At 33.6% G+C, this 25,209-nt stretch overlaps 3 protein-coding genes and 1 pseudogene across 4 annotated transcripts; 1 reads left to right on the plus strand and 3 right to left on the minus strand.

Moving 5' to 3' along the window:
• Positions 1 to 1,024: 1,024 nt before the first annotated feature.
• LOC116197561 (heavy metal-associated isoprenylated plant protein 41-like) lies at positions 1,025 to 3,622 on the minus strand. The gene is made up of 3 exons (XM_031527735.1): positions 3,284 to 3,622; positions 2,470 to 2,668; positions 1,025 to 2,168 (listed from the first exon to the last, which is right to left on the minus strand). Exons 1-3 carry the CDS (start codon positions 3,474 to 3,476, stop codon positions 1,418 to 1,420), a joined length of 1,143 nt encoding a protein of 380 aa, XP_031383595.1. The 5' UTR covers positions 3,477 to 3,622; the 3' UTR covers positions 1,025 to 1,417.
• A 6,957-nt stretch (positions 3,623 to 10,579) lies between these two features.
• On the plus strand, positions 10,580 to 12,924 carry LOC116194510 (annotated as a pseudogene).
• Positions 12,925 to 14,657: 1,733 nt separating this feature from the next.
• On the minus strand, positions 14,658 to 15,050 carry LOC116193958. Its single transcript, XM_031522695.1, has one exon. The coding sequence runs from the start codon at positions 15,048 to 15,050 to the stop codon at positions 14,658 to 14,660; it is 393 nt and encodes a 130-aa protein (XP_031378555.1).
• A 4,539-nt stretch (positions 15,051 to 19,589) lies between these two features.
• Positions 19,590 to 24,864, minus strand: LOC116194764 (peroxidase 10). 2 transcript variants are annotated; one of them, XM_031523653.1, is made up of 4 exons: positions 24,605 to 24,864; positions 20,568 to 20,759; positions 20,257 to 20,422; positions 19,590 to 20,146 (listed from the first exon to the last, which is right to left on the minus strand). In XM_031523653.1, exons 1-4 carry the CDS (start codon positions 24,821 to 24,823, stop codon positions 19,734 to 19,736), a joined length of 990 nt encoding a protein of 329 aa, XP_031379513.1. In that variant the 5' UTR covers positions 24,824 to 24,864; the 3' UTR covers positions 19,590 to 19,733. The 2 variants fall into 2 exon arrangements, with proteins under 2 accessions (XP_031379513.1, XP_031379512.1); XM_031523652.1 differs by lacking the exon at positions 24,605 to 24,864 and adding an exon at positions 21,548 to 21,790.
• Positions 24,865 to 25,209: the final 345 nt, after the last annotated feature.

Genomic DNA, 25,209 nt, shown 5'->3' on the forward strand with positions numbered 1-25,209 from the left:
GAGGTATGTACTCATCTATACTATAATTGCTAAATTCTTGGGTTTGAGCATCTTAAGAAATTGTAAATGCAAGATTCTGACTTTGTTGCAGTTTATAGTGCATGTGAAAATGGTGCATCTGGTAAGTTCTATAAGCATGACGAATTCTTGTTTAGGGAGAATAAGTTATGCATTCCGAATTCTTCTATACAAGAATTACTTGTGCTTGAGTCGCACGAGGGTGGTCTTATGGGTTATTTCGGGTTAGCCAAGACTTTGAATATTTTGAGAGAACATTTCTTTTCGCCGTATATGAAGAGAGATGCGAAGAGAATTTGCTCTAAATGTGTTACTTTTAAGATGACGAAATCTACAGTCAAACCCCAAAGAATATACATGCATTTACTTGTTCCTAATGAGCCTTAGACTAATGTATCCATGGATTTCATCCTATCATTGCGTAGGTCTAGAATTCGAGATTCCATTTTCATGGTTATGGATCGATTTTCTAAGATTGCTCATTTTATTCAATGCCGCAAAACTAATGATGCCACACATGTTGCTGACTTGTTCTTTATGGAGGTAGTGCGATTGCATGGGATGCCTAAGAGCATCGTTAGTGATTATGATGCTAAGTTCTTGAGTCATTTTTGGCGTGTCTTGTGGGGAAGTTGAGAATTAAATTGTTGTTTTCTACTACTTGTCATCCCCAAATGGATGAGCAAACCATGGTGGTTAATAGAACGTTGTCTACTGTTCTTCGTACTGTTATAAAAAGGAATTTGAAGTCTTAGGAAGATTACATACCGTTTATTGAGTTTGCCTATAATTGTACAATGCATTCTTCTACTAACTTCTCACCATTTCAAATTGTGCATGATTTTAATCCATTAACACCTTTGGATCTAATCACTTTGCTTATGAGTGAGATTTCTAGTCTTGATGAAAAGAAAAAGACAAATATGGTGAAGACAATTCATGAAGAGGCAAGACAATATATCTTGAAGAAGAATGAGCAATATACTCATCGAGCCAACAAGGGACGGAAGAAAGTAATTGGTAGTGGGTTCATATAAGGAAGGAAAGATTTCCAAACCAACGGAAATCCAAATTGAGTCCACGCGGAATTGGGCCATTCTAAGTCTTAATCAAAATCAATGATAATGCTTACAAAATATATTTACCAGGTGAGTATAATGTTAACCCAACTTTTAATGTTGAGGATAGAAATCTCCACTCTGAAGCAGGCGAAGAAGTCTCCACTCTCCGGTGCATCTAATGTCACAACCGGTATTCACAGAGGATATTTGAGGTCTAATCCCCCAAAGCATTCTAGAATCTAACAGCCAGTTCAACTTTCTTAGATTAATTCAGATATTTGCAGAAGTTCCCTGCTGTCACTGACACTCAATCGATGATCAGGAAGTAGTGACCGCCTTCACAACCTTAAAACTCTGAAGCCGTTTATATGCTGAAGTTCACGAGCTGCATATAAGTCTCCATTTAAGGTTCTACTTGGGAAACTGGAATCATATCTTTCAACACACACCCCGGGGTAGTGGCCAGCCATAAAATTCCCTTGAACATCATAAAATGTTCCTGCCATAAAATTCCCTTGAACATCATAAAATGTTCCTGGAGTCTTCCTCATGTCATGTAACTGCTGAACAGAGAACCCTGGATATTCTTTTCTAATGCTTATCTCAAATGGCAAAGTCATGTTTCCTGTTATGTGACCACTAGCAGGAGACAGATTCACGTGCTCTGCTATCAAACCTACATTTGGAAGCTGTGCAGCGTGAGGATAAGTAAGACCAAAAGAATTCTGTGGCTGCTGCCGCCATTGGATTGGAGTCCCAAAACATTTCTGAGGAGGTCTTTCGAGGAGTGATGCCTGGGACATCTTTATTGCTCTGTCGAACAATCTGAACTTGAAGGTGCTACAGGCACCCAGAGGAAATGGTTCGTCACACCTCAAACTGGCTCCTCTCTTATGGTTATATTCCGGGTAGTCTTCCTTTCTAAACTCCACGCACTCGATCAGTTCCAGAAAATTCTGGGATGCAATGACCTCGATATTCCAATTGCTGTAGGGAGGACTGATTTTGTGGCTTACATGTACTTCACCATTGGGACGAAGCATGGCACCAGCATGTCTAAAGAATCCGTCCAGAAGTGCTCTATGCATGCTGAGAAAAGAAGAAACTCTCTTAAATTAACTGCGATGAGGACAAAAGTGCAAGTATTCAATAGCACAACGAGCTCTTTTGGTGGAAGCAACAAACGTTCAGTAGCATGTCAAGTTCTAAAGGATGGTTGTTCATGCTAAAAGGATTTTTGCAGCTGATGCTATCGCAGGAGTTGGCAGTGAATGGCTTAATATCAAAGCTTGCATTGATCTGTTCGGGAGAACTAACGATAAAAAAAGAACACTTTTTTTCTTTTATTTGGATAAGCTTTAGCTGAGAAACGAACGTGACAGAAGCTTACTTGATCATAAGAGTATTGTCTTCCTTTCCATAGAAGCCTGCATGAGGAAAGTTGAAAATGATTCGATCGAATTCCTGCAGGTGAAAATCAGGATAGCATTTCAATTTCGTGGCGTCTACTCCATGTGTCAAGGAAGCTCCCAGCTCTTTCAAAATCCCCAAGTTTGATTTCGCCTGCTTGAATTTCTTCACCAACTGATCTGTTTTAAAAATAACAGACGCCAGCCAATAGCCAAGAGAACAAAACAACCCGTCCCAATCCCTCATCAGTCAGTCAGACTAATAGAGAAGATTAGCATGAATATTTTTCATTATTGCTTACCTTGTATAGTTCATGTATTTTAGTCATGTATAGATAATTTACATACTTAAAACTTTGTACATAACTATTTATTCTAATGAATTCACCTCACACAGTAAGTGTGTATTCAGCCAATACACGGTCCTTTCTACACAGACATTCATTCATCTTAGTAGATGCAAAACAAATACATATTTGAAGCAGAGCAGACGGTGTTTTTTTTTTTTTTTGGCATAAAAACGAACACACACAAACTTCTGTCTCTGTGTCTCTCTTATTTTTTCTTCCAGAAGAAGGAAGGAAAAAAAGAATCTTTAGTCCACCATGGCATTAATGGGGTTTGGCTATCATTGTCGCACACTCACAGGTGCCTGCCCTAGAATTTGACTATCTGCTCTGCTGCTGCTGATAGTAAGTTAATCGTCGCCGACCTATCAAATGGAAATGCAACACGCAGAGTAGACCTAGACCAGATGAAGAAGAAGGAGACACTAATTAATATTAATTAAATTACCGTAAGTATCATAAGAAGTTGCATGAATGTTGGAGGCGGAGCCAAAAGCCATAGCCAAGCCTTTAGAGAAAGAGAAGTCTCCTTCGCCCACCAACAGTATAGAGTGGTTTGATGAGTAGTGAGTCAACCATTTCTCTTCTTCTCCTGGCCCAGGTCGTGCTCTCTCTTCCCCCATCGCCATCGCCATTGCCATCGCTGGGGGTGCCCTGCTTCTCTTTCTTATGCCTTCTTGCTCATCCTGATCAACAAGAGGAGAGAGATTTTGAAGCCCTGCTCCTGCGCCTGAGCACCAGCACCTGAAAGAAGAGTGTGTGGTTTTACTTTTGCTTTGCTCCTGTTCCTGTCCTCTTGTGATCGATCGTCAATCGTGGCGGCGATAAAATATTTAATGAGTATTATTTATTTATTTTGTATGGATTCATTATTTGATTAATTTTTCACTTTCAAATATTTTTATTAAATATTATATATTTAAGTGAATAAGTAATACTCAACTCGTGATATCGCTGAGTGTGTGTTGTTCGTCATGTCATCCTAAAAATCTATTGGTACGTTTGGTTTGAGAGTTAAAAGTGACTTTGATTTTGATTGTGAAAAATGACAAATGATTGTACAGTGTATTAAGTTAAAGTTAAAGTTAAAATTTTTGACTTGCGAAATGTGCATTTTTATTGTGTAGTGTGTTGAGTTAAAATTAAAGTTAATTTTTTTGTAATTTTAACTACGAAACCAAACGGAGCATATATCTATATTCTGCATGTACTATTCAGTGTAGTATAGATGTAGATGTGTATACAGTAGACGTTTTGTAAATTGCGAGTTACCAGAATGCCCCTGCCCCATCAAATACAGAGGGTACGGATACTACGGCAATGCCACTGTTTAGATGATCTGATCAATAAGAGACTAATCTTAATATATATATATATATATATATATAGTCGTGAAGTTCCTGCGTTACACGGGATAAAAAGTAAAAGTTTTATAAATTGGATTATATATCATATATATGCTAATTTCAAACAATAAAATAAATAAAAATATATAGTTAGGTATACAAATCGTAATTTACAATCAATTAGATATGTTATATTATATTAGATATATGATTGTTATTAACTAAAATTTTACCAATAAAGTAACAAATATAGTTATATATATATAAATATATGCTTATTTTAACATTAATTCCGATTTGAATAGATATTAATATTAACTTTACTTAAAAAAGAAAGTTCAAGATTATTAAATATTATGCTGACGAAAAAATCTTCTAAAATGTTTCAAGAGTATTCTATTATATCAATTTCTAATAAAAATATTCATTCAATTTTTAAAAATTCAAAAATGAGTATATTAGAGATAGTGTGCGCGACTATATATATTAAATATATATATTAATACATTTTTATTATAAATAATCATATATTATGTATTCTTATTTGATAGTTATAATTATATGATTAGTTATTACATTAATATTTATTCAATTTTAAAAAATTCAAAAATTAGTCTATATTAGAGCTAGTAGGCGCGACTATATATTAAGGAAATATATATATTAATACATTTTTATTATAAATAACCATATATTAATACATACTTATTTTGATAGTTTTATTTTTATGTTTAGATATTACATTTTTATCTTAAACAAAAAATTCAAGATTATCATATATATTATATAGATGATAAAATCTTCTATAAAGTTTCAAAAATATTTCATTATATCGACATTATCTTATGTAATGGGCCAACCCGGATCAACTGGATTAATCGAAATCCAATTGGGTTTCCGAATACTAAGGTTCACATCGAAAAAAATGAAGACAAATCAAATTATATTTTATCTAGATTTTGTATGATAGTTATAAATAGGAACTATCTTATACATAAATAAGGACCTATTCAACTCAAATAATATGTCTACAACTAGATGCTAGTTTTATCATTAGATACAAATGAGTTGATTAAATTTATACAACCAAAAAGTTGTGCTTTGATTTTTTTTCTCTCATTTTTATCGAAAATTTTCATTTTTTTTATTTTTTTCTCTAACTTTTTGCCATTTTCCTCCTATTCTTCTTCTCATATTCTTTGAATTTAACTTGAATAAGTTTAAAAGTTTCTTGCCGAGTATCATTTTTCTTTTTTCTAATAGATGCGGCATCCATACAATACAAGTAATTTTTCTTTTATTTCCATTATTTATTTCAAATTTTTTAATAAAATTTTTATTTAATGTTGTTCAATTATTAATGCAGATGTAATTGGCGAAATATAATTCTACACAAGACAAAATATTTTTGTTAAACGATGCAATTTTTCTTTCAAATTTTTATTCATAATTTCTTTTCAAACTGGTGGAATTATCCCTGCAATGCACAAACTCTACGACTAGTATATATGAAAGCAAGGATGAGGTGGATCCTACCAAATGGCCTCAGAATACTCAGTTACTGAATGAAATTTTCTCTTTTTTCTCTTTTTTTGAATTTTTGAATTTTAATTTAATTACTATTAATTAGAAAAATATATGAATGGAAATTGCCAAGATAATATATATTTATATTGTACACAAAAAAATAATATACACATGTGTATATATATATATATATATATATCTTATGCCTTTTGTCATTCAAGATATATATACATATATATGGATTTATCTTATATTTTAGATCATACATTTATAAATGGTAAAAAATTAGAATAAAGTATATAGTAGTGTATGCATATATTTGTATTACATTATGTAAATACTATTATATGATTTTAAATATTACGTTTCCTTTTGTTATTGGATTCTTTCTTTTGACTATATATATGTGTGTTTTATGTTGCTCATTTTTTTTTGACAAGTAACAATCTATTAGTTTACGCTTTGTTTGGTTTTTAAATAAAAAATTTTACCATACCCAACCTAATTCTATTTTTCCCAAATTCAACATTACAATCATTACGGTTTTGTCTTTTTCTCCATTTAATAATAATTTTTTACCAATACTTTCACATCTATATATATATATACACATACATAAATATATTATCACTTATCTATATATTTGTCAACATTTGCAATCATTATACAAAATCAAATTAACTTGCATCATGATCCAACTCGAAAATCAAACACAAACGAAGAGATTATTGGCTTCAGCCCTCGTAAACAACTTCTTGGAGAAGTTCTTTGATGGACACTACTTCTTGAAGAAGTATTCACAGCTTTACGTGGTCTAGAAAAAGAGAAATTTTCTTCGAAAAGATTCAATCAATCATCGTACTATGTTTGCTTTTGAATCCCCAAAGGTTCATCTTTAACGTTTGAAAGAGATAAATGTAGACATTTTTTTCCTTTACTTTTGCTCCAATTTCCAAAGTAAATTTTAAATTTAATTTTATCTTTTTCTTTTAATATAAGATGCATAAAATAAATTAAAAAAATTAAGAAAGCCACTACCAATTCGAAGCAGTGAAAGGAGCCGCATGTGTGTGTGTTTGTTTTATGTTGCTCATTTTTTTGACAAGTAATAATCTATTAGTTTTTTTTAATCTCCTCAACACCCACTCGAGACTTAAGTAGCAAAGGATCCAGTCGATTCCTTAGAGATTATCCAACAATGAGATAATTTATTTCCAGTAAACAATTTATATAAAAGAGGACTCAATTATTCTTCCTATATTTGGTTAGGGTTCTTGAGTATCTGCTTAAACTTATATTAGGGTTTTTGTTAGGATATCAATTGTTTCAGGGTATTAATTATTCTTTTATATTTTGCTCAAAATAATTACTATTTTTGTAGAATTATTCAATTGTTATATAATTTAGTATTGAGAATTCAAAAAATCTTTTTGTTAAATTCAAAACTATTTAGCAAATATTTATTTTGCTCTAGACATATGTAACTAAGTAATAAATATTTGATAGTTATGAAGTTGATGATATACAAATCCTTGATATTCATTGTCCAATAGATATATGATGAATACCATCTTTTATACTTTTACCTTTTATAATTTACAAACTATATATATTCAATGTAGATTATAACATATTTTGATTAGGTCTTATTAATGATAACTATTGAAAATTACTAATTTTTCTATGTTAATTATTTTAAGTAATCATTTTTCAGTTAATATATTTCTTTAGATTGTGTGTTTCCTCACAAACAAGTTTAACTATGTCAATGTAATTAGTATATCAATAAATTCAAGGGAAAAGTACAAAAACTCCATGGTGGTTTGAACTTAGGACAAATTAGACCATGTGATTTTTCGAGAGACAACTAACACCCTGTGGTTTATTTCGTGAGGTGTAAAGGACCTCAATGTTAGTTTTTCGTCATTTTTTGTCCTCAAATATATATTTTTATTGTAATCTAACTGCTTAAATGGTTTGAATGTCAAAATGTTATGCTAAATTATTGGACGATTCAGTCAGATCTAAACGTCCAAAATACATTATTAAGTTAAAATTATTGGATGATATATAATTGGATCTTATTTGAGTTCCATTTACTCTAAAATTACCATTTGCATGAAGATTAATGATTGGGTCATTAGTGTGATATTGATGTTGATGGTGACTCTATCTTTATCTGTTTATATACACACTATACTATTATAAAGTTTTTTTTTAGAAAGTTTTTTTTTGGGTGAACTTTTTCCTTGGTTGAAAATTATGATTTATATAATATATAATAAAAGTCGACAAAAAGGGAAAGGAGAAGGAAATCACATTCTATCATTTACAACGCACGGGCCTCACGACTAGTATGCTTATATGTTTCAAACTTCTAAGGGTTTTAAATTTTAGATTTAATAAATTAAAAATATAAATAATTACCAAATGTCCTAAATAACATTAATAAGATTTACTTTTCTTTTGCCAATATAAAGCTCACAAAAATTAGTAAAATTTAAAAACTAAATAATAAATAATAGAAAGAGCTTGATTAGGCTCAAGAGCTCATGAGTATAGTGAGTCTACTATTATCATACTAGAGTTCAACTGGCTCAACTAGTTAGAGAGCTCGAACTTGAATTAAAAAGAACCGAGTGGGGGTTCGAGTGTTTATTGAGTCAAGCTCGAGGAGCTTACAAGTTGCTCAAGTCATCATTTACACCCACAATTCTTCTAATCTTTGATTTGCTGTAGGAATTTGAAAAACTAGTTTATATATATATATATATATATATATATATATAAATGGCTTGTAATTGTCGCATTTTTAAGTTTTTGAAAAATTGCAGTGAACACCGACATTCGAGTTGTGTTCCCGGCTTGATTTCTTTATATCCCGTTTGCTTCTATAGTGTGATTCGTTAGGCTCTTCTAATCATAAGAAAGCCGTAGGATTTTGCGGAAATATTTTTTGATAAACAGTTCCAAAGTTCCCGCTTTTTTAGGTTTTCGAAAAACTGGGTTGAACATAATCGAGCTGGATTTCCGGCCCAATTGCTTCACTTTTTTACATCCCATTTTGTTTCCAAACTGTAGTTCTTTAGCACGTCCCGTTTGAGACACTGTAATATAAGCACACATATTTCTTTTAAGAAAAAAATTAAACACATATATTAAACTTGAATTATTATTAATTATAAAGAGTTTGTTTATATATATATATATATATGTATATATGTATATCTTCAGATGCATCCACATGCCACTCGTCGGTCCTCATGATTTGATAATGTTCAATCAAAACTTTGGTTGGAGAAAAAGCATCGACCTTTTCTTCTTTGTTTATGTATTTTTTTTTCCATTTCCTTTTATTTTGTTGGCTTAGCTTGAGAATCATTTTCCTTATGTTTTGATTTGGGAAATTCTAGGATATGCAGTAAATTGAGAATTTGGATAACATATATTAGGGAGACAGGAATAAGAATGATGCTGATAGATCAGATAGCATCGAGCACGTTTTGGAATCTAAATTCGCATAAAATGGTGCCAATATTCCCCATTTTGGCGTTCCAAATTCATTCGCAAAAATAATTCTTGACCAATTAAACGATTCTAAAAGTTGGTTAAGATAACCTTGCATCTCTATTTGATTTCAGAGTGAGCTGCCACTCATTAGTTATCTGAAAACAAAGATATATATATATATTTTGCAAGGATAAAATTAAAGAAGAAAGAAGGAAAATGAAATATTTCTTTTTTTCCGATGGTAAATGAAATATTTCTTCTTTGATATTAAATAAATGAAAAGGAATTCCAAGAAATTATACAACCTCAACCAGTGATCAAGAATTCCGCGTTGGATTCTTGTTTGAAGAATTTATTTTTAGTACGGAAGAAAGCACCAAAGGAACAAAGAGGGGCCAATTTGGATCGGTGGATTTATGCAACATCCATGGTGGCGGAGCTGTTGGGGGGGGGGGGGGGGGGGGGGGGGGGGGGTGAAATCTGTACTAGAATTGGCATGGTCATTGGAAGTCGAAGACTAATTTTCGAGGTTAATTCATCTTGTGCTCGAGATCTGATTACTGCCTAGGCACTTGGTGCCCCGCTACTAAGGAACCTACTGTCTGATATCCGTAGCTTGCTTGCTCAGAGTTAGGAAGTATCGATCAAACATACGTATCGTGAAGGGAACTGTTGTGCAAACTGCTAACTTGAAGAGTTTTTAATCGTCCTTTAGGGATTCACTTTCTCCAATCGGTCCCTTATGGTCCTGCTCCTATTTTATTAGGAGATATTTATGGAACTTCTTTACTTGTAATCTTTAATTTCTTTTGGACTTTTGTCCCTTAACCCACCGAAAAGAAAAAGAGGGGCCAACTTGGGTGGATGAGATTGTTTATGCGACGAGTCGAAAAGGACAATCACGACATTTACTACAAGACAACGAGGGAATTTCAATACAAAACTATACCCCCATCAATCATCATGTCTCTTTCTTCCTAATTAGAATCTTGCCCTTCAATCTATCCCCCTCTTTCTCACTATATTCAATTTATATTTATCCATGCATTTCATAAATTTTTTATTAGATCTAGTAAAATTTGCTAATGTTGAATTTTCATTTTGTTATACAAAAAGACTAAAGATAAATGCACTTTCGAAATCCAAATCATACAGTTCGAAAACAAGCAATTACCTTATCAACTGGTGATCGGTAAATGGCGGTCAACAACTATTACTTGAAGGTAAAAGTCGGCTCGACAATGACAGTTTCTATCTCAAAAGCAAAGGTTATATTCTTAAAATCAACAGTCAAAATTAATTTTGAGATATTTCCTAAAAGTTCAGTCTCCATGAAAATGCCACTCTGCGTAGCATCCAAATCAAAATAGCCATCTCTCTTTAAGTTTAAGCCACTCTCGTGGTGGAATTTATCTCACATAGTGCTTGAGATGAGACCATTTTCACTGGCATATGTTCCATACATTCAACACAGCCCTTAGAGAAATATAAATACAGAGCAACTGGGTCGAAGAATTACGATGGGGGAGTTGCGGACCTTCCATCCCAGCTACAACTTCGTCCCTACAATGATCAGTGATCTCCTCAAGGAGCTTCCATCTATCCTTGATGCGGGTGATCGAGGCTCGTGGATCGATGAATTGGTGAAGAGGTTGCAGGAGGAAATGAGGAAGATTCATGCGTTTAAGCGAGAGCTCCCACTCTCTATGATCCTTTTGAATGATGGTAAGTAATATGACTTGAACGGATCGCGCATTGTATCAATTTTTTTTTTTTTCTGAATCTTGATTATTTACTATGTTTCTTTCTGTAGCCGTTGGAGCACTGAAGGAAGAGGCAAAATGCCCAGATTCATTGTCCATAGGTGAACCGATTTTAGCAGAATTCATTCCGTCAAGAAAATCCAGTGAAGAAAGCGGAGGGTGGAAGCTTAAAAATCCGAAAGACGGTGACCTGAAAGACAAGCAGAATTGGATGACCTCTGTTCAGCTTTGGAATGCTGATCATCATCAAAATCAATCCGAGGTACAATACACAGATTCCCTCTCGTGGTCCTTTATTTGATCGTAGGGATATGTCCAGAAGGAAAGAATAGAAAGAGTGATGCAAATGAATTGCCATCACAATGGTCCAGTTTTATGCGGCAATTCATCCGAAATATTTCCATTACTTCTTAGAAAACTTGCTGCTCTATCACTCTGGAGAATCTTGTTGCAAGCAGAAAGATGAAGGGAAGGCAATTGTGCCATTTAAGGGGAATGGCCATGGGACTGTGGCTTCAAGGAAGGAAAGTGAAGAGGTGAGGGAAGAACAATCAAGTTCTGGTCCAGGTTCGGCTTCGGTTCCTTTCATGAGAATGGTCAGCAGTGGGAGACTAATTTCCGTTTCTGCGCCTCCGAACTCAAGGAGCGCCCGATGGCATGAGCCACCCAGGAAGCAGAGAAGATGCTGGGCGCCCGAACTTCACCGGCTGTTTGTTAGTACCTTGGAGAAACTTGGAGGCCCACGAGGTAAGACGTATAATTCAGTTGCGTATTTCCTTTCGACTTAAGTTAAAAGTTTTGTTTGTTCATCCGTTAAACGATGATCTGATGTCTTTCGACAGCAACTGTGTGTGTTTCCTAGTATATATCATGTGCTTTATTCTAGTTTCCTAGCAAGCATCTAATCGGGATGATATCTGAAAATTTTCGCAGCGGCCACTCCAAAGCTGATCAGAGAACTGATGCAAGTTGATGGGTTGACAAACGATGAAGTGAAGAGCCATCTGCAAGTAAGTTTCAGTTTAAAAATCTCCTAGCTATTCTGCTTTGATACGGCTGTGGAAACTCATTTTTAGAGAGACAAGGAAATTCGACGGCTTTGTCGTTGATGCCGAGATCGTTTTTTGCGCTTGCAGAAATACAGGCTTCACACCAGAAGGCCTCCAAATATTAAAGGCTCATCTTCATCCAATCAGTCAGTTGTTCTGAGAGATGTCTGGATGCCCCGTGAAGGGCGGGCGATACGCAGTCAGGATCTCCCCAGGGTCCTTTCCAGCTAGCGAATAACAAGTCCCCGATCTCAATAACCGGAGGGGACAACATGGACGAGGACGATGAAAGCGAGAGCATGAGTACTCGTATTCGGAAATCGGGAAAGAGTGATGTATACAGTGCCACTTCATCACCTCTCAAGTTTTGCAAACACAGAAGATCGGTGAAAGAGCTTAAAGGCAATAGTGAATTCCATTTAAAGGAGAGAGACTGTTAAAATGGAATTCGATTCACCGGATAAACATGAACATACTATTGATTTGGTATTGCTTTCCTGGAATTTCGACCGGGGAAGACATGGACAAGGAAGTAGAATCAGATCCCTAACAGCTAATCAAATTTCATCAAGAAAGAACATTACATCAATGTTCCTTTATATGGATAATAATCAGACAGCAAATTCATTTCCATTTCCCACAAGGGACATGATATCTTGAAGTAGACAATGGACAAAATGAGGAAAGAGGGGGATGGTATTGGTATGGTGGCTGGTTGGTGACAGGTGAGATGAGAGACAGACAAAAGCTGCCCATGTCACATGGAATTTCCAATTTTCTTCCCCTTTTAAGAATCGATCCGATCTCACCCCGACGATGCTCTCCTTTCTCCCCTTCTTTTCGTCTTTCTGCTCTCTCAGTCCAATAAAATATTACCCGAAGATCTTAATGTAACCCGCGGATTAATTTTTTGTATTTTTAGTTTCATATATTTTCTTATTTTAAAAAAAATTCGAATTTTAAATCTTATTTAAGAGGAATAAATATCGAGTCACTTGAACTAATTTTTTTTCGATTACAAAACAGGCACAAGGCCTAGTACAATGAAAGGAAATCATAAATAACTAATAAAAAGACACGGGTAATATCGTCAGATATCGAAACTGCGACCTTTTGATCAACAAGCGAGGGTGTGCGCTACAACTACATCCTTTCTTGATCACTTGAACTAATTTATGTTGGTAGATTACGTGCAGATATTAATTGGATGTGGGCATGAAGCACTAAACCGTATTATTTGTCCTTTCCACTCCCACCGCTCATAGAAAGCGAAAGTCTTACTAGTGAAATATCTGCAAAATAAATGCAGGTCACAAGGAAAAAGAGAGAGAATCCGAGGGAAAAAACAAACAGGTGCTTCCAAGAAATGGGAAGTTTTGTTTCGGGCACATGACCTATTTATATAGCAAGGTCACAATATGTATTAGTCGTTATATATATATATATATATATATCACATGAAATGTTACAGCTCTACTGCGACCATAGTAGGATTTTTATAAGAAAACATGTTTCGGAGGAATATATGTAAAATAACACCCGCATAGTTTAACGGACCTCGACATAAGAGTCGTATTCAATAGACACAGTATTGCTCACGATCAAGTGGGAATTGTCCAAAGTGTCTATGATTTGGTACATACCTTGATCCATGGGGCTTGGAATGTGGCGAATATTGATAAAAGTTATCAATGACGTTCCCATTGTATATTTATTCATTCCATTAAAAATTCCAAGCCACATTTCATACGCACGAATGGAATCGAAAAAGAATGAAACGGACAAGTGCAATGGAATGGCAGATGGAATGCTAATTACTCCTCTTATTTTTTGGAGTGATATTTACATTAATGAAGGAATGGAATTAAAATAGAAGCTTGTTTACCATTTTACCCTCAATATAGACTAATGGGGGTAATATTGGATTTGAGTCCATTGTACATATTAAAAAGAAGATACAATATTTTGCCTCGATTTATAACTGCTCCCGCGATAGAAAATAAAGCCGTTCGATATGAAATGAGAAAAATAAAGCCCAAAGAGAAAATAAAGAAAAAATATTTCGATTAACCGTTACCCCTCATTCATGACTTCAATAAGAAAAATATAAAACCAACATAAACTCTTCGTCGATAGGAAATGAAAAGAAAAATAAAATAATATCAACATAAACGGAACTGAGCATGGAATGATGATTTCATTCCAGCACGATTCCTGCGTACCAAACACACCTTGTATCTGGGAAAAAATTCCCTCATCATCCATTTATAGTTTGGATTAAGCTGCCGGATGAATTTATAGGGGACGTTTTCTTGGAATCACATAATTTTAACGAATTATACACACGTCACCGGGTAAAACAGATTCAATACAATAAAACCGAATGGTGATGACTTCAATGTATAGAAAGAGAGATGAAAAAAATTCATCAATCCCACCATATATTCGTCTTTGATTCTCAAGAATCGGCTCCAATGTACATTACATCCTTCTTCGCATAATTAAGTACTCTTATCTAACTTCTAACTTAAACAAGAAAAATAATTAAGAGAGAAATTTAAAAAAAAAATTCGAAAAAGGAAAGAGAGCACCAAAAACTTGCGAATCAGGCCGTGAGAAAGAAAACATCAAGACTCGTGGTCCCCACGTGATGCTCTCTGCTCCCGAGGCTGCTGCTGCTGCTGCTGCGGCACCACCTCCTCCTCCGGCTCCTCCTTAATCTCCCCTCCTGCAGCCTCAGCTGGGGCCCCCTCGGCCTGCGGCGGAGGCTGCGGCGGCCGCGGGGGAGGGCCGACGTGGCCGTCGATGCAGGATGAGCATTTGCGCTCCACCCAACCCTCGAAGTCGTACTGCACCCTGCCCATGATTGGCCTGCCCGTGCAGAGCCGCCCGATCATGCCCGCGATCACCCCAAGGATGGTGATCACCGCAAGGACTCCGATGACGGCCCCCACCGAGCCGTGGCCCGGGTGGGTTGTGTAGGCCTGCTGGGTCACTTCCGTGGTGGGCGAAGAAGACATGCTGAGAGAGTTACAAGAGTAGAGAGAGGGGAGGGAGGATGAGCGTCTAGAAAGTGCGCTGGAGTGAGAAAAGAGATTTCCCATACGAAAGTAATAAATTATGAGAAAAAGGAAATAAATAAATAAATTGAAAAAATGAAATAAAGCTTTTTATCATAAGTGCTAAAAATGTACTTTTTTTTTAAGGATTGGTTGCTTTATGTTCTGCATATGTAGTATTTTTCCTTTGAGTTTTATGAATGAAGAAAATTCACGATTTGAAGATTTTACCTCTGAAAGAAAGTGTGGAACTCAAATTTACTTAGAGTTTAATGAATTTCTGAATATTAGGTGGTTTATATCGAAAAAACATATACTTTATTTTTCTGTTACGAAAGAGGCTTGTAGATATAGTATAATGGAAAAAAAAGATATGTACTTTCATCTACTTTGTTATCGAGAAAAGAACAGGAAATTGCAAGCGATTGATTAGTTGATCTTCAAAGAGAAAGTAATGCATTGATTAGGGGTGTGCACGGCAACCGAGTATACCTGGAACCGATCGGAACCTACTTGTTAGAGTAGAATCCAGATAGTTCGTATTAAAAATAAGGTAGGTTCCGGGTATTAAAATCATGAACCGGTGAAAATCGATTTCGATTCCGGTTCCTGCCTACAGGGTACCCGGAATCGGTTATTTTTTTTTAAAAAAAGAAAGAGTAAAATTATTGCTTCCTCTAATGAATTAGAACATAGACACTTTGTTGTATGGGATCGTATTATGGATGTTTAATTTTGTCGATGGATTGATGAGATATATTATTTTTTTTTGTTATGGATTAATCTAAATTTTATTGATATTGGCGTGATTATTGATTATGCATGTGACATTTTTTGTTTTATTTAGCGAGAAAAAAATTTACAGGTTCCAACAGGATATTTGAAACCTGTGGTATAATACAGGTTCCGGATAGGTTCCGGTTTCAGGATTCAACATGATAGGGTTCGGTTCCAAAATTTTAGAACATGTCCCTTACAGGGTAGAGTCCGGGTATAGTGAAAAATACAGGGTACCCAGAACCGATCACCCCTAGCATCGATGGTGAAAGGAAAGTATGCACATATATAGAGAGAAAACCAAAAGGAAAAAAGAGTGTATAGTATAGTGTATATTTTTATTTTGTAGGGTTTGTTTGGCAAAAAAAAAATTATTTCGTTTTACTTTAGCTCTACTTATCTTCAACGCAACAACACAATTATTACTCTTTTTTCCTTTTTTCAATTTTTTTATTTTAATTATCATTAAATTCAATTTTTAATACTAAATTCTCTCTATTATTCATTATTTTTTCCACAATTCAATAACACAATCATTACAAATCAATTAAAATCAAAACTCAACTCTACTCAACTTTAAAACCAAACACAAAGTTTTCGAATTAATTACTCGTTGTGACATTATTTATACTTTTTTATTAATTATTAAAATTTTAATTTTATTGTAATAAAATAAAGTGTCCCACTTATAATTGAAAAAATGAGCGGAGTATTGAAAATATGCGCCGGTAGCTGGATTTTTCTACTCTTCCTGTACAAGTTCCCTATACAGGTGTGTTGGGCATTGATGGAGTTGAAATCATGAGTTTGCAGATTCTGACGCCATTATTCAAATGTGAAAAGGTCTCACAATAGCCTTCGATAAATCTTGCTCACGCCGGCACATCTTACGGGAAAATTCTACAATAGCTTAAAGCAATCATCACTAGTCGATGTAGTACTTTCGACTTGTTGGATCAACCGCGGATAGTCATCCATAAATAGTTTTAATAGCATCCGACAACAAAAAAAGAGTAAATGACAGCGCGTTATTTAAGGAGCTTTTTTATTTTACAGTCTTACGATGTCTGCATAAACTATTATCAACTGAAAAATGTACATGCGTAGCATCGATAACTATTGCAATAACTATCGATTCATCATCATGATCATCTCATTATCAGTATCATTTATATAATATTGAATTATAATGTAATTAACTGATTATTTGTTGATTTTGTGCATGGGAGTTGTCAATAGTAAATCCTCTTCTAGGCCGGTCCAAGCAGGATGTATATGAGTTTCACCTTGACGAGAACGTCAAAAAGATTAGTCAATATTTTGGCAAGGGAAGAAAAGTGGGTTAATTATTTTCTTGATCTCAATGATAAAAAGCGCCAAAAGGTTCCACCGAAAAAAGAAAAGGGTTCAAAAGGCAACGGGAAATATTTATGGCGATTGGTTCACCTTTCATCCACTGGCCCGAATATATTACATGTACTAACTTTCTAGCCCATATGATACACGGAACATTGATTAGCGTGATTATTTTTAGAGATATTTTTAAAAATTTGACATCACAATTGAAATATTTATTTAAATTATATATATTCTTAAATTGAAATGATTCAAACATTAGTGAATACAATAACAAATTAAGGATAATTCAATATAAATTTTAATACTAAATATGGATAAACAAAATATTATTACTTAAAAAATACATTACATTTTCTTAAATATCAAATTTTAAAAAATTATAAGAGAAAACTTCCATATATTTTGTAATAAAAAAGTAATACAAATCATCTATTGTCATAAATTCTTCTTGCAAATTCATAATTTTAAAAATCTTTAAATAGATTGATTTTCTACTAGTTCAAAAGTTTTCAATATTAAATATGCTTTTTGCGCATCAATAGGCCTTTCTTTTAATTACTAATTATGTCAAAAAGTTTTTCTATTGATATAATTTTAGGAAATTGTATTTTTTAAATAAGTTTTAAGATTATATTTTTTTAAAATCAAGAATGTACTTGTATATTAAAATTATTTAGTATTTAACAATTTATATGCATTTTACTAATTTAATTCTAATTTTATATACATTTACAATTGTTGCCACTATTTATTACATTGTATTCATTTTTATGCATATATGTAGATTTAGTTTTACAATTTATTTTCCTTCAAAATTCTATTAAAATTTTGCATTTAATTCATGTAAATATATAAGTAAGATAGAATTTTTTTTCTTAATATAATATTTTTCAATCCTGAATGCTATTTAAATATTTACTTTTATGGCCTTATACTATTTAAAAAATTGCCTTTCTAACCTTGTTTATTGTGCAGGATTCAATTTGTATATCCTTCAAAGTTCTATTAAAATTTTGCATTTAATTTATGCAAGAACATAATTAAGATAGTATTTATTTTCCTTAATATAGTAATTTTAATACTGAATATTATTTAGACATTAAACCTTTATGATCTTATAGTATTTAAAAAATTACCTTTGCAACCCTATTTATTATGCGGGATTCAACTTTATATATATATATATATATATATATATAGATTTTTGTTTTTTCTAATTAAAATTCATATTATCTGACCTCAAAATGAAGAACGTTTATCAAATCTTAAGCATTGTGATTCATCCATTCTGTCATACCATGAAAGTTATAATTTCTCTTAGGTTACATATGATATATGAATAAATGGATAACAATAAACTGAACAAATGGTGTAGATCGGTAAATATGCCAATTCGGCGATTCCATTATGATTATTTCCGCCCTTGTAGGCCATAAGCTATTGCAAACTTTAAATACCAAGTAAATATTGATTTAATTTGGCTCAATTCACTCATCGTTTTTGAGCTCATAATTATAAGATTGATATTGGCAAAAAAAAAATCTGTCTAGGATGAAATTATTTCTTTTACACAAAGATTTTCGGTGCGAACCCTGATATCTTGAAACCTAATTGGACCTCGACTAATCTAATCGAGTCAGGTCGGCCCATTAAGATGTAAAGCTCTCACTTTCCACAAACTTATTAATTAATTGATCAGTTTGAATTCTTTCTTTCCTAATTTCTAAAAGCAGAAGGAGAAAAATAACTGTTCTGAAGTCTGAATTCATATAAAAAAGGACATATATTCTCCTCTGCTATGATGTAGATTTTAATATATACACACAGACACGCCGGCTGACCATCACATTGTGAAAAAAGTCTAGTATGAAACGGTGGTACCATGTAACAATACTACAAGTTAATAAGGGTTTGTCATTTTGATCTTTGGTATGTAAACAAATATATGTTGACAAAAATAATTCATTATTGGCAAAAATAATATTTTTTTATGTATTGGCATAATCCGTACCACCGTTGTAAACAAAACCTTTATTCACAAGCCAATAAAGGTTTGCCGTTTTGGTCTTTGGTATGTAAACAAAAATAGAAAAAATCTATTGTTAACAAAAATAATTTATTATTGGCAAAAATAATATTTTTTTATGTGTCTTGTGACATAATCCTACATGATATCACCATTATAAACAAAACCTTTCTCCACCCTGTGACCTGTGCATATGCTATTTTTTTCTCCCCCCTCTAAATTATTATTTTTCTCACAACCTTATTTTTTCACTATACATGTCCTTCACTAATTAGTCATAAATATTAAGAAAAGTTGGCATATGTATTATTTTATGTTCAAAGCTGATAAATCGAGGATTTCCAAGAGCTTAATTATTTCATATCATTGTATATATTCTGATAATTATACAATTACTAAGCTTTCTGCCATTTGTAATAATACAAGAGCTTCTTAGCTGTAGACACCTTGGAGATATATATATGAAGGCATATGGATCTCGATTAGTAGTTCACGGTCCCACATTTCTTCCTAATCTGCCCGCTTTGCCCGGTGAGGACCCCCACGCTCCCAAGCCTAGCCATCGATGCCCCAAAGTCCTTGTAAAACAGCTTGGGGTCAGCATAATAGGAGTTCACCAGGGCAGCCGTCCTCGGGTCGCTCATCAAGGCCTGGTCCGACTCGAGCAGGCCCTCGTTGTTCACAAGATTCGAGTAGTATGCACTGTCGAACGTGTAGGTCGAGGCAGAGTCCAGTGGAGCAAGTTTTGTGTTGGAGTCATCCTTGTTAGGGCAGGTGCCCCGTAGGCTAGTGAGGAGGGAGTTGTCTAAGGTCGGGTCGGGTTTCCCGGACCCGTTGAAGTCGAAGAGCCGCCTCTTGAAGGTGAAGCATTGAGCATAGCCTATAGTGTGACCCCCTACATCACGGCATAATTATAGTCATATGACAAGGAACACATACTAATCTTTTATAGGATTTGATGTATCGATCAACCGGGTTCGGAGACCCGACTGGTTGATGAGTTACCTGAGAGGACGACGACATCTTTGAGGTCAAGGCCCTTGGAAGTGAACTTGGCGATGATGTTATCTAAAGGCTTAATGGGTGAGGGGATTTGCTCATTGGCAGAGTTCTCACTTGCTTTTGTTCCATCTCTTCTTCCTAGTCCCACTGGCCAATAGGGCCCACCGGACTTTTCGCCCATTAATTTCACGGAGACAAAAAAAAAATATATATATATATATATATATATATATAGTTAATTTCTCATTATATATATATTTTTCATTCACAATTACTTTGAAAATTATTGATTTTTGTAATTTAATTTGATTTACCAGATAGACGGCTTCCCTAGCAGCAAGGGTGAGGATGTCAGTGCAAGAGACGGTGAAAGGACAGAACCTCTCAACATCTGCCTTAATGTCGTCGATGACATCAAATCCTCTGAGGGAATTTTTATTTGGAGGAGCATTCTTCTCCCCCTTCATGTCATTTGTATCATCCAGAAGTACCGACCCTTCACATCCCTGCAGCAGATAATACATGTACAACAAAACATAAACTTCGTATCAGGAGCCGCACACATATCCAAGATTGTCACTACAGGAGTCTATCTGGATCGCGGGTTAAGGAGGCCGGGTTATAGAGGAGTGGGTTACGAGATATTATTATAGAAGGATATGATTTTGAAGATTCAAGTGCATATGGGAGTTACAAACACAAACCCGGCCCTCCTTGGTCACTGGCCGTTAGATACCCTATGTTTGCTTAAGGTTGTTTGTGGCGTAGAAAAGGGAAATCTATGGTGCAATTACATTTTTTTGCAATCACTTATTGAACCGTTAAATTGCAATTATTGATAGATAAATAAATAATTTATTGACCATTTAACGGGTCAAAAAGCTGATTGCATTATAGATCTTCTCGCAGGTCTTCTTATGAGGACCGCTGGCCTCCCTATTTTCTAGGTGATATAGTGAAGGTCCTCTATGTTTTTATGAATGACATAGTGAAGGTCCAATATGTACACATTATATGGTACAATTTATATAGGTACGTACGTAAATAATAGAGAATACAAACCTCTTATTGGTGTTGCATGAGAAAGATAGCGTTAGAAGTGTATTCACCTTTTTAACCCTATATTCTCAAACTTAAACTCGTGATTATATAGGTACATATGCTAATGCCTACATATATAGAATTCATGCAGACTTCATACGTTCTAAGGAAAACAAAGTACATATGTTTCTGATAAGTTTTGGACAACAAATATTAGAGGATCATATTGAGAGTAATGTATATGTATAGTTACATCTACGATGCAGTCATGGAAGTGCAGTCGAAGAAGAGACGCGGCGATTCTGGTATCACTCCTGAAAGCTGCCCAAACATTGTACCTAACAATCATCGGCAGGCGGGGGCACGACCTAGCATAGAAATCGGGATAAAGCTGCCCGTACACAGAAGGAAAGAAAGCTAGGATCAAGAAGAAGTGGGCTCGGAAATGGGAGGAAAAGTGTTTGAAAGCCATAGATAGGCAGATAGTGATTAATGAACATATCACATCCATGATGGATGGATGATATTTATAATGAGCAGTAGTAAGGATCGATGGAAGAGAGATATTGGTTGGGCTTCTTAATTGTGATTAATGAGAGTGGTGATTCCACTATGGTGTTGTGATATATTAATCAATCAACGTCGACATAGTGGCCACACCATCTTCAACAACTGAGCATGAGTTTTGTACTCATCTAATAGCAGTAATTTTGAGGGAAATTAATTATTTGATGATTAATCAATTGGATTTATTATTATGAAAGTAATTAAGCATTCTTATAGCTCATTATGTACCATTCACAATTCTCATGAGTATTAGTCCCTTTTCTTTTCCCATTATAAGGGAAGGTTATGGCCTATATCATATAAATTTCACTGATGAAAATTTAACTCAAGACCTCATGATTCTAAGTCCATAACTTGTGTCATCGTATCAAGCCCATTTCTCTATGAATATTATTCTTTGATCTCTACTAAATGTCGACGATTGAATAATTGATGCTAGAAGATATATCGAATAATTTTTCTTTACTCATTTTGAGAAACTCGTACTGAAATACAAAAACAGATAAAGTTTAATTAATTGTTCGTGCACGGCATCTATGTTGAACTTCTGGATCAATCCAATCTCTTTGGTGTGAAAATTTATGTCTCTTCTTTCGGTTATAAGAGAGTTAGATTATGAGAAAACATTGCTATCGTAATTCCGGGTGTTCTTTACTTTAAGAGAAATGGAGTTATTTAGAGTTTACTGCTCAACTGACACTTTGTTGGTAGGAAATTAGATTCATAACCCATTATACTATACCCCTTTCTAAATTTGGGGTTTTTAAGTTCTACATTACACTCCTTTTCTCCTCTTATTCTTTTTTTTTTCAGAGGAAAAATGAAATTATCGCGCAAAACACGCACGTGCAGTATATATAGGACTACATATACGTATATTATATATATTGATACTTGATACTTGATAGTGTAGAGTATAGTGGAAGGTTTACTCATCAATCACAATTGATATTGCATGATATCACTAACAATGGGCATGTGTATATATTCATTGTATCATATATGTAGTTTGATTCCAAAATAATTATAAATTAGTAAATTTTGCCCGCAACAGGGTCTAAAAATCTGCATCAAATGATTTGAAATTAAGTTTATACATAACATTAAGTAATATATATATATATATATATACATTTTTTAAAACAATGAAGGTGTTCACATTCTATAATTTTGTGAAAAATAAATTAACAATGAAATCAATTTTCATGGTCTTCTTATATGACTAAAGGGAGAGAAAGTATTACTTATAACAACAAAAGTAAGCATATAAGTATAAAATATATAAAAAAAAATACAATATATAAGAGGAAAGCCTATGATAAGAATAAACAATACGGATCGAAAGGAAAATATAATGACTTTTGTAAAGAAATATAAAGTATAGGATATATGTGTATTTTTTAGAAAAGGATATAGATAGAGAGGATTTAATAAAACGTACAGTGTCAAATCCATGAATATTAGGGGGGAAATGAGAATAGTCTGTACACGATAGGGACAAGACTTTCATAGTGACATTATTTGTATATATATAGTAGCCATAAAAAATGGAAAAAACTTATATACAACAAGTAAATTTAGATAATAGTTTGAGAAATAAGCTATTTTTTTCTAAAGAACTAGTCTCACTATAACGATCAGATCATGATTGTGAATTATCATTTTATATGAAATTATAAAAAAATAATAATGATTAAATAGATTTTACATGGAGGGAAGAGAAAAGTGAGAAATGTATTTGAATAAAAAGTATAAGATTAGAAGGAAAAATGTAACAAATTAAAGATTTAAGTAAGTTATAGAAATTAAAAGGGAATTGTAATAAAGCAGATATTTGAAGAGGTCCACTAAGTCATGCGGCTCCCTGAGATTAAGATGGACCAATATTAATGTATAGTAAGAAGAAAACTTTCTTGAAGCAGGTCCGATATTTATTAAAAGCATATTGTGTACAAGGCCAAATTAATACCCTAACAAAAATTGGTTTCAACCAAATTATTAGTCTAATATTACGTTCACTGTAAAATTTAAAGATATCTCGAAGTCACAAATTTATGATACTTATATTATATATTTGGACGTTAGTAGGAAAAAAAAGGCTCTCTATAAATAGGAAAATAATACACTCAAAATTTGACAACTACGATTATACCCAAAAAATAAAATAACAAGTACGATATGAATGAATTAACTCAAATGACACTGGTAATTTCTTTTCCCTTGTTATGAATGTATTTAAATTTTCTACTAAAAAAAATATATAGATAAAATTTATTTTTTATTTAATAAAAATGATATAAAACTTATACTATAATGCATTACATTATTAAAATAATACAATATAATAATTAAAATATTAAACTACAGTGCAAAAAAAAGAAATTACAAGTTTAAAGAAAGAAAGAAACAAACAAACAAAGATAGATAGATAGATAGATAGATAGAGATCATATGTATTATATCATTCGTACGTAAATATAGAAAAATAATGGAGCCTCTTATTATGGAAAGAAAGTCTTCTATATAACAAATTATTATGGTTGCAAAATAGAGATATGACGTTATATGAAAATTTAAATTTTGACCTTAATTCGCAAGCTTGAACTTGTGATTACATGTAAGACTACTGTTTAGTCATGCAGAACGCGAATTTCATAAGTGGTTTGTGCGAAAACGAAGTTCAATAAAGTTCTTAACAACAAAAGAGAAAATCATAACGAGTCTATGGTATATCTATACTCACATCTACGATGCAGTCATGGAAGTGCAATCGAAGGAGAGAAGCAGCAATTCTCATATCATTTTCGACAGCTCTCTGGACGTTGAACTTGACAATCATCGGTAGATAGGGGCACGACCAAGTATAGAAGTCGGGAGAGAGTTGCGCGAAAACAGCAGGAAAGAAAGCTAATATCCAGAGTAAGTGGGCTCGGAAGTAGCAGGAAATATGTTTGAGAGCCATGGCTGGCTGTACTAAAAATTACATTAATGAGGAGGCTGATTTATGAAGATATATCATGAGAAGGCAACCACAACATGCAAGACATATATATAGAGCAGTAAAGTGGGAAGAGAGTAGGGGTAGGCGCAGGACGGTTCCGTCCAGTTTCTAGTATGAACAGTAACCATGTTAAATTTTCACGACAAGAATTTTTTAACCATAACCGTAACTGAAACCGAATTAGAGGAAGAAAACCATTTTAAAAAATAGTTAGTTTTACTATTCGGTTAACCGAATATCAAAAAATCTTTTTAAAAGTATAAACTTATAATTACATTGAGCTTCATTCATTCACATACCACAAACACTATAAAAATCAGTTAAACAACATTCATTCGTAAAGAGGA

This window comes from Punica granatum, chromosome 2, assembly GCF_007655135.1.
Source record: "Punica granatum isolate Tunisia-2019 chromosome 2, ASM765513v2, whole genome shotgun sequence".
NCBI classification, from domain to species: Eukaryota; Viridiplantae; Streptophyta; class Magnoliopsida; order Myrtales; family Lythraceae; genus Punica; species Punica granatum.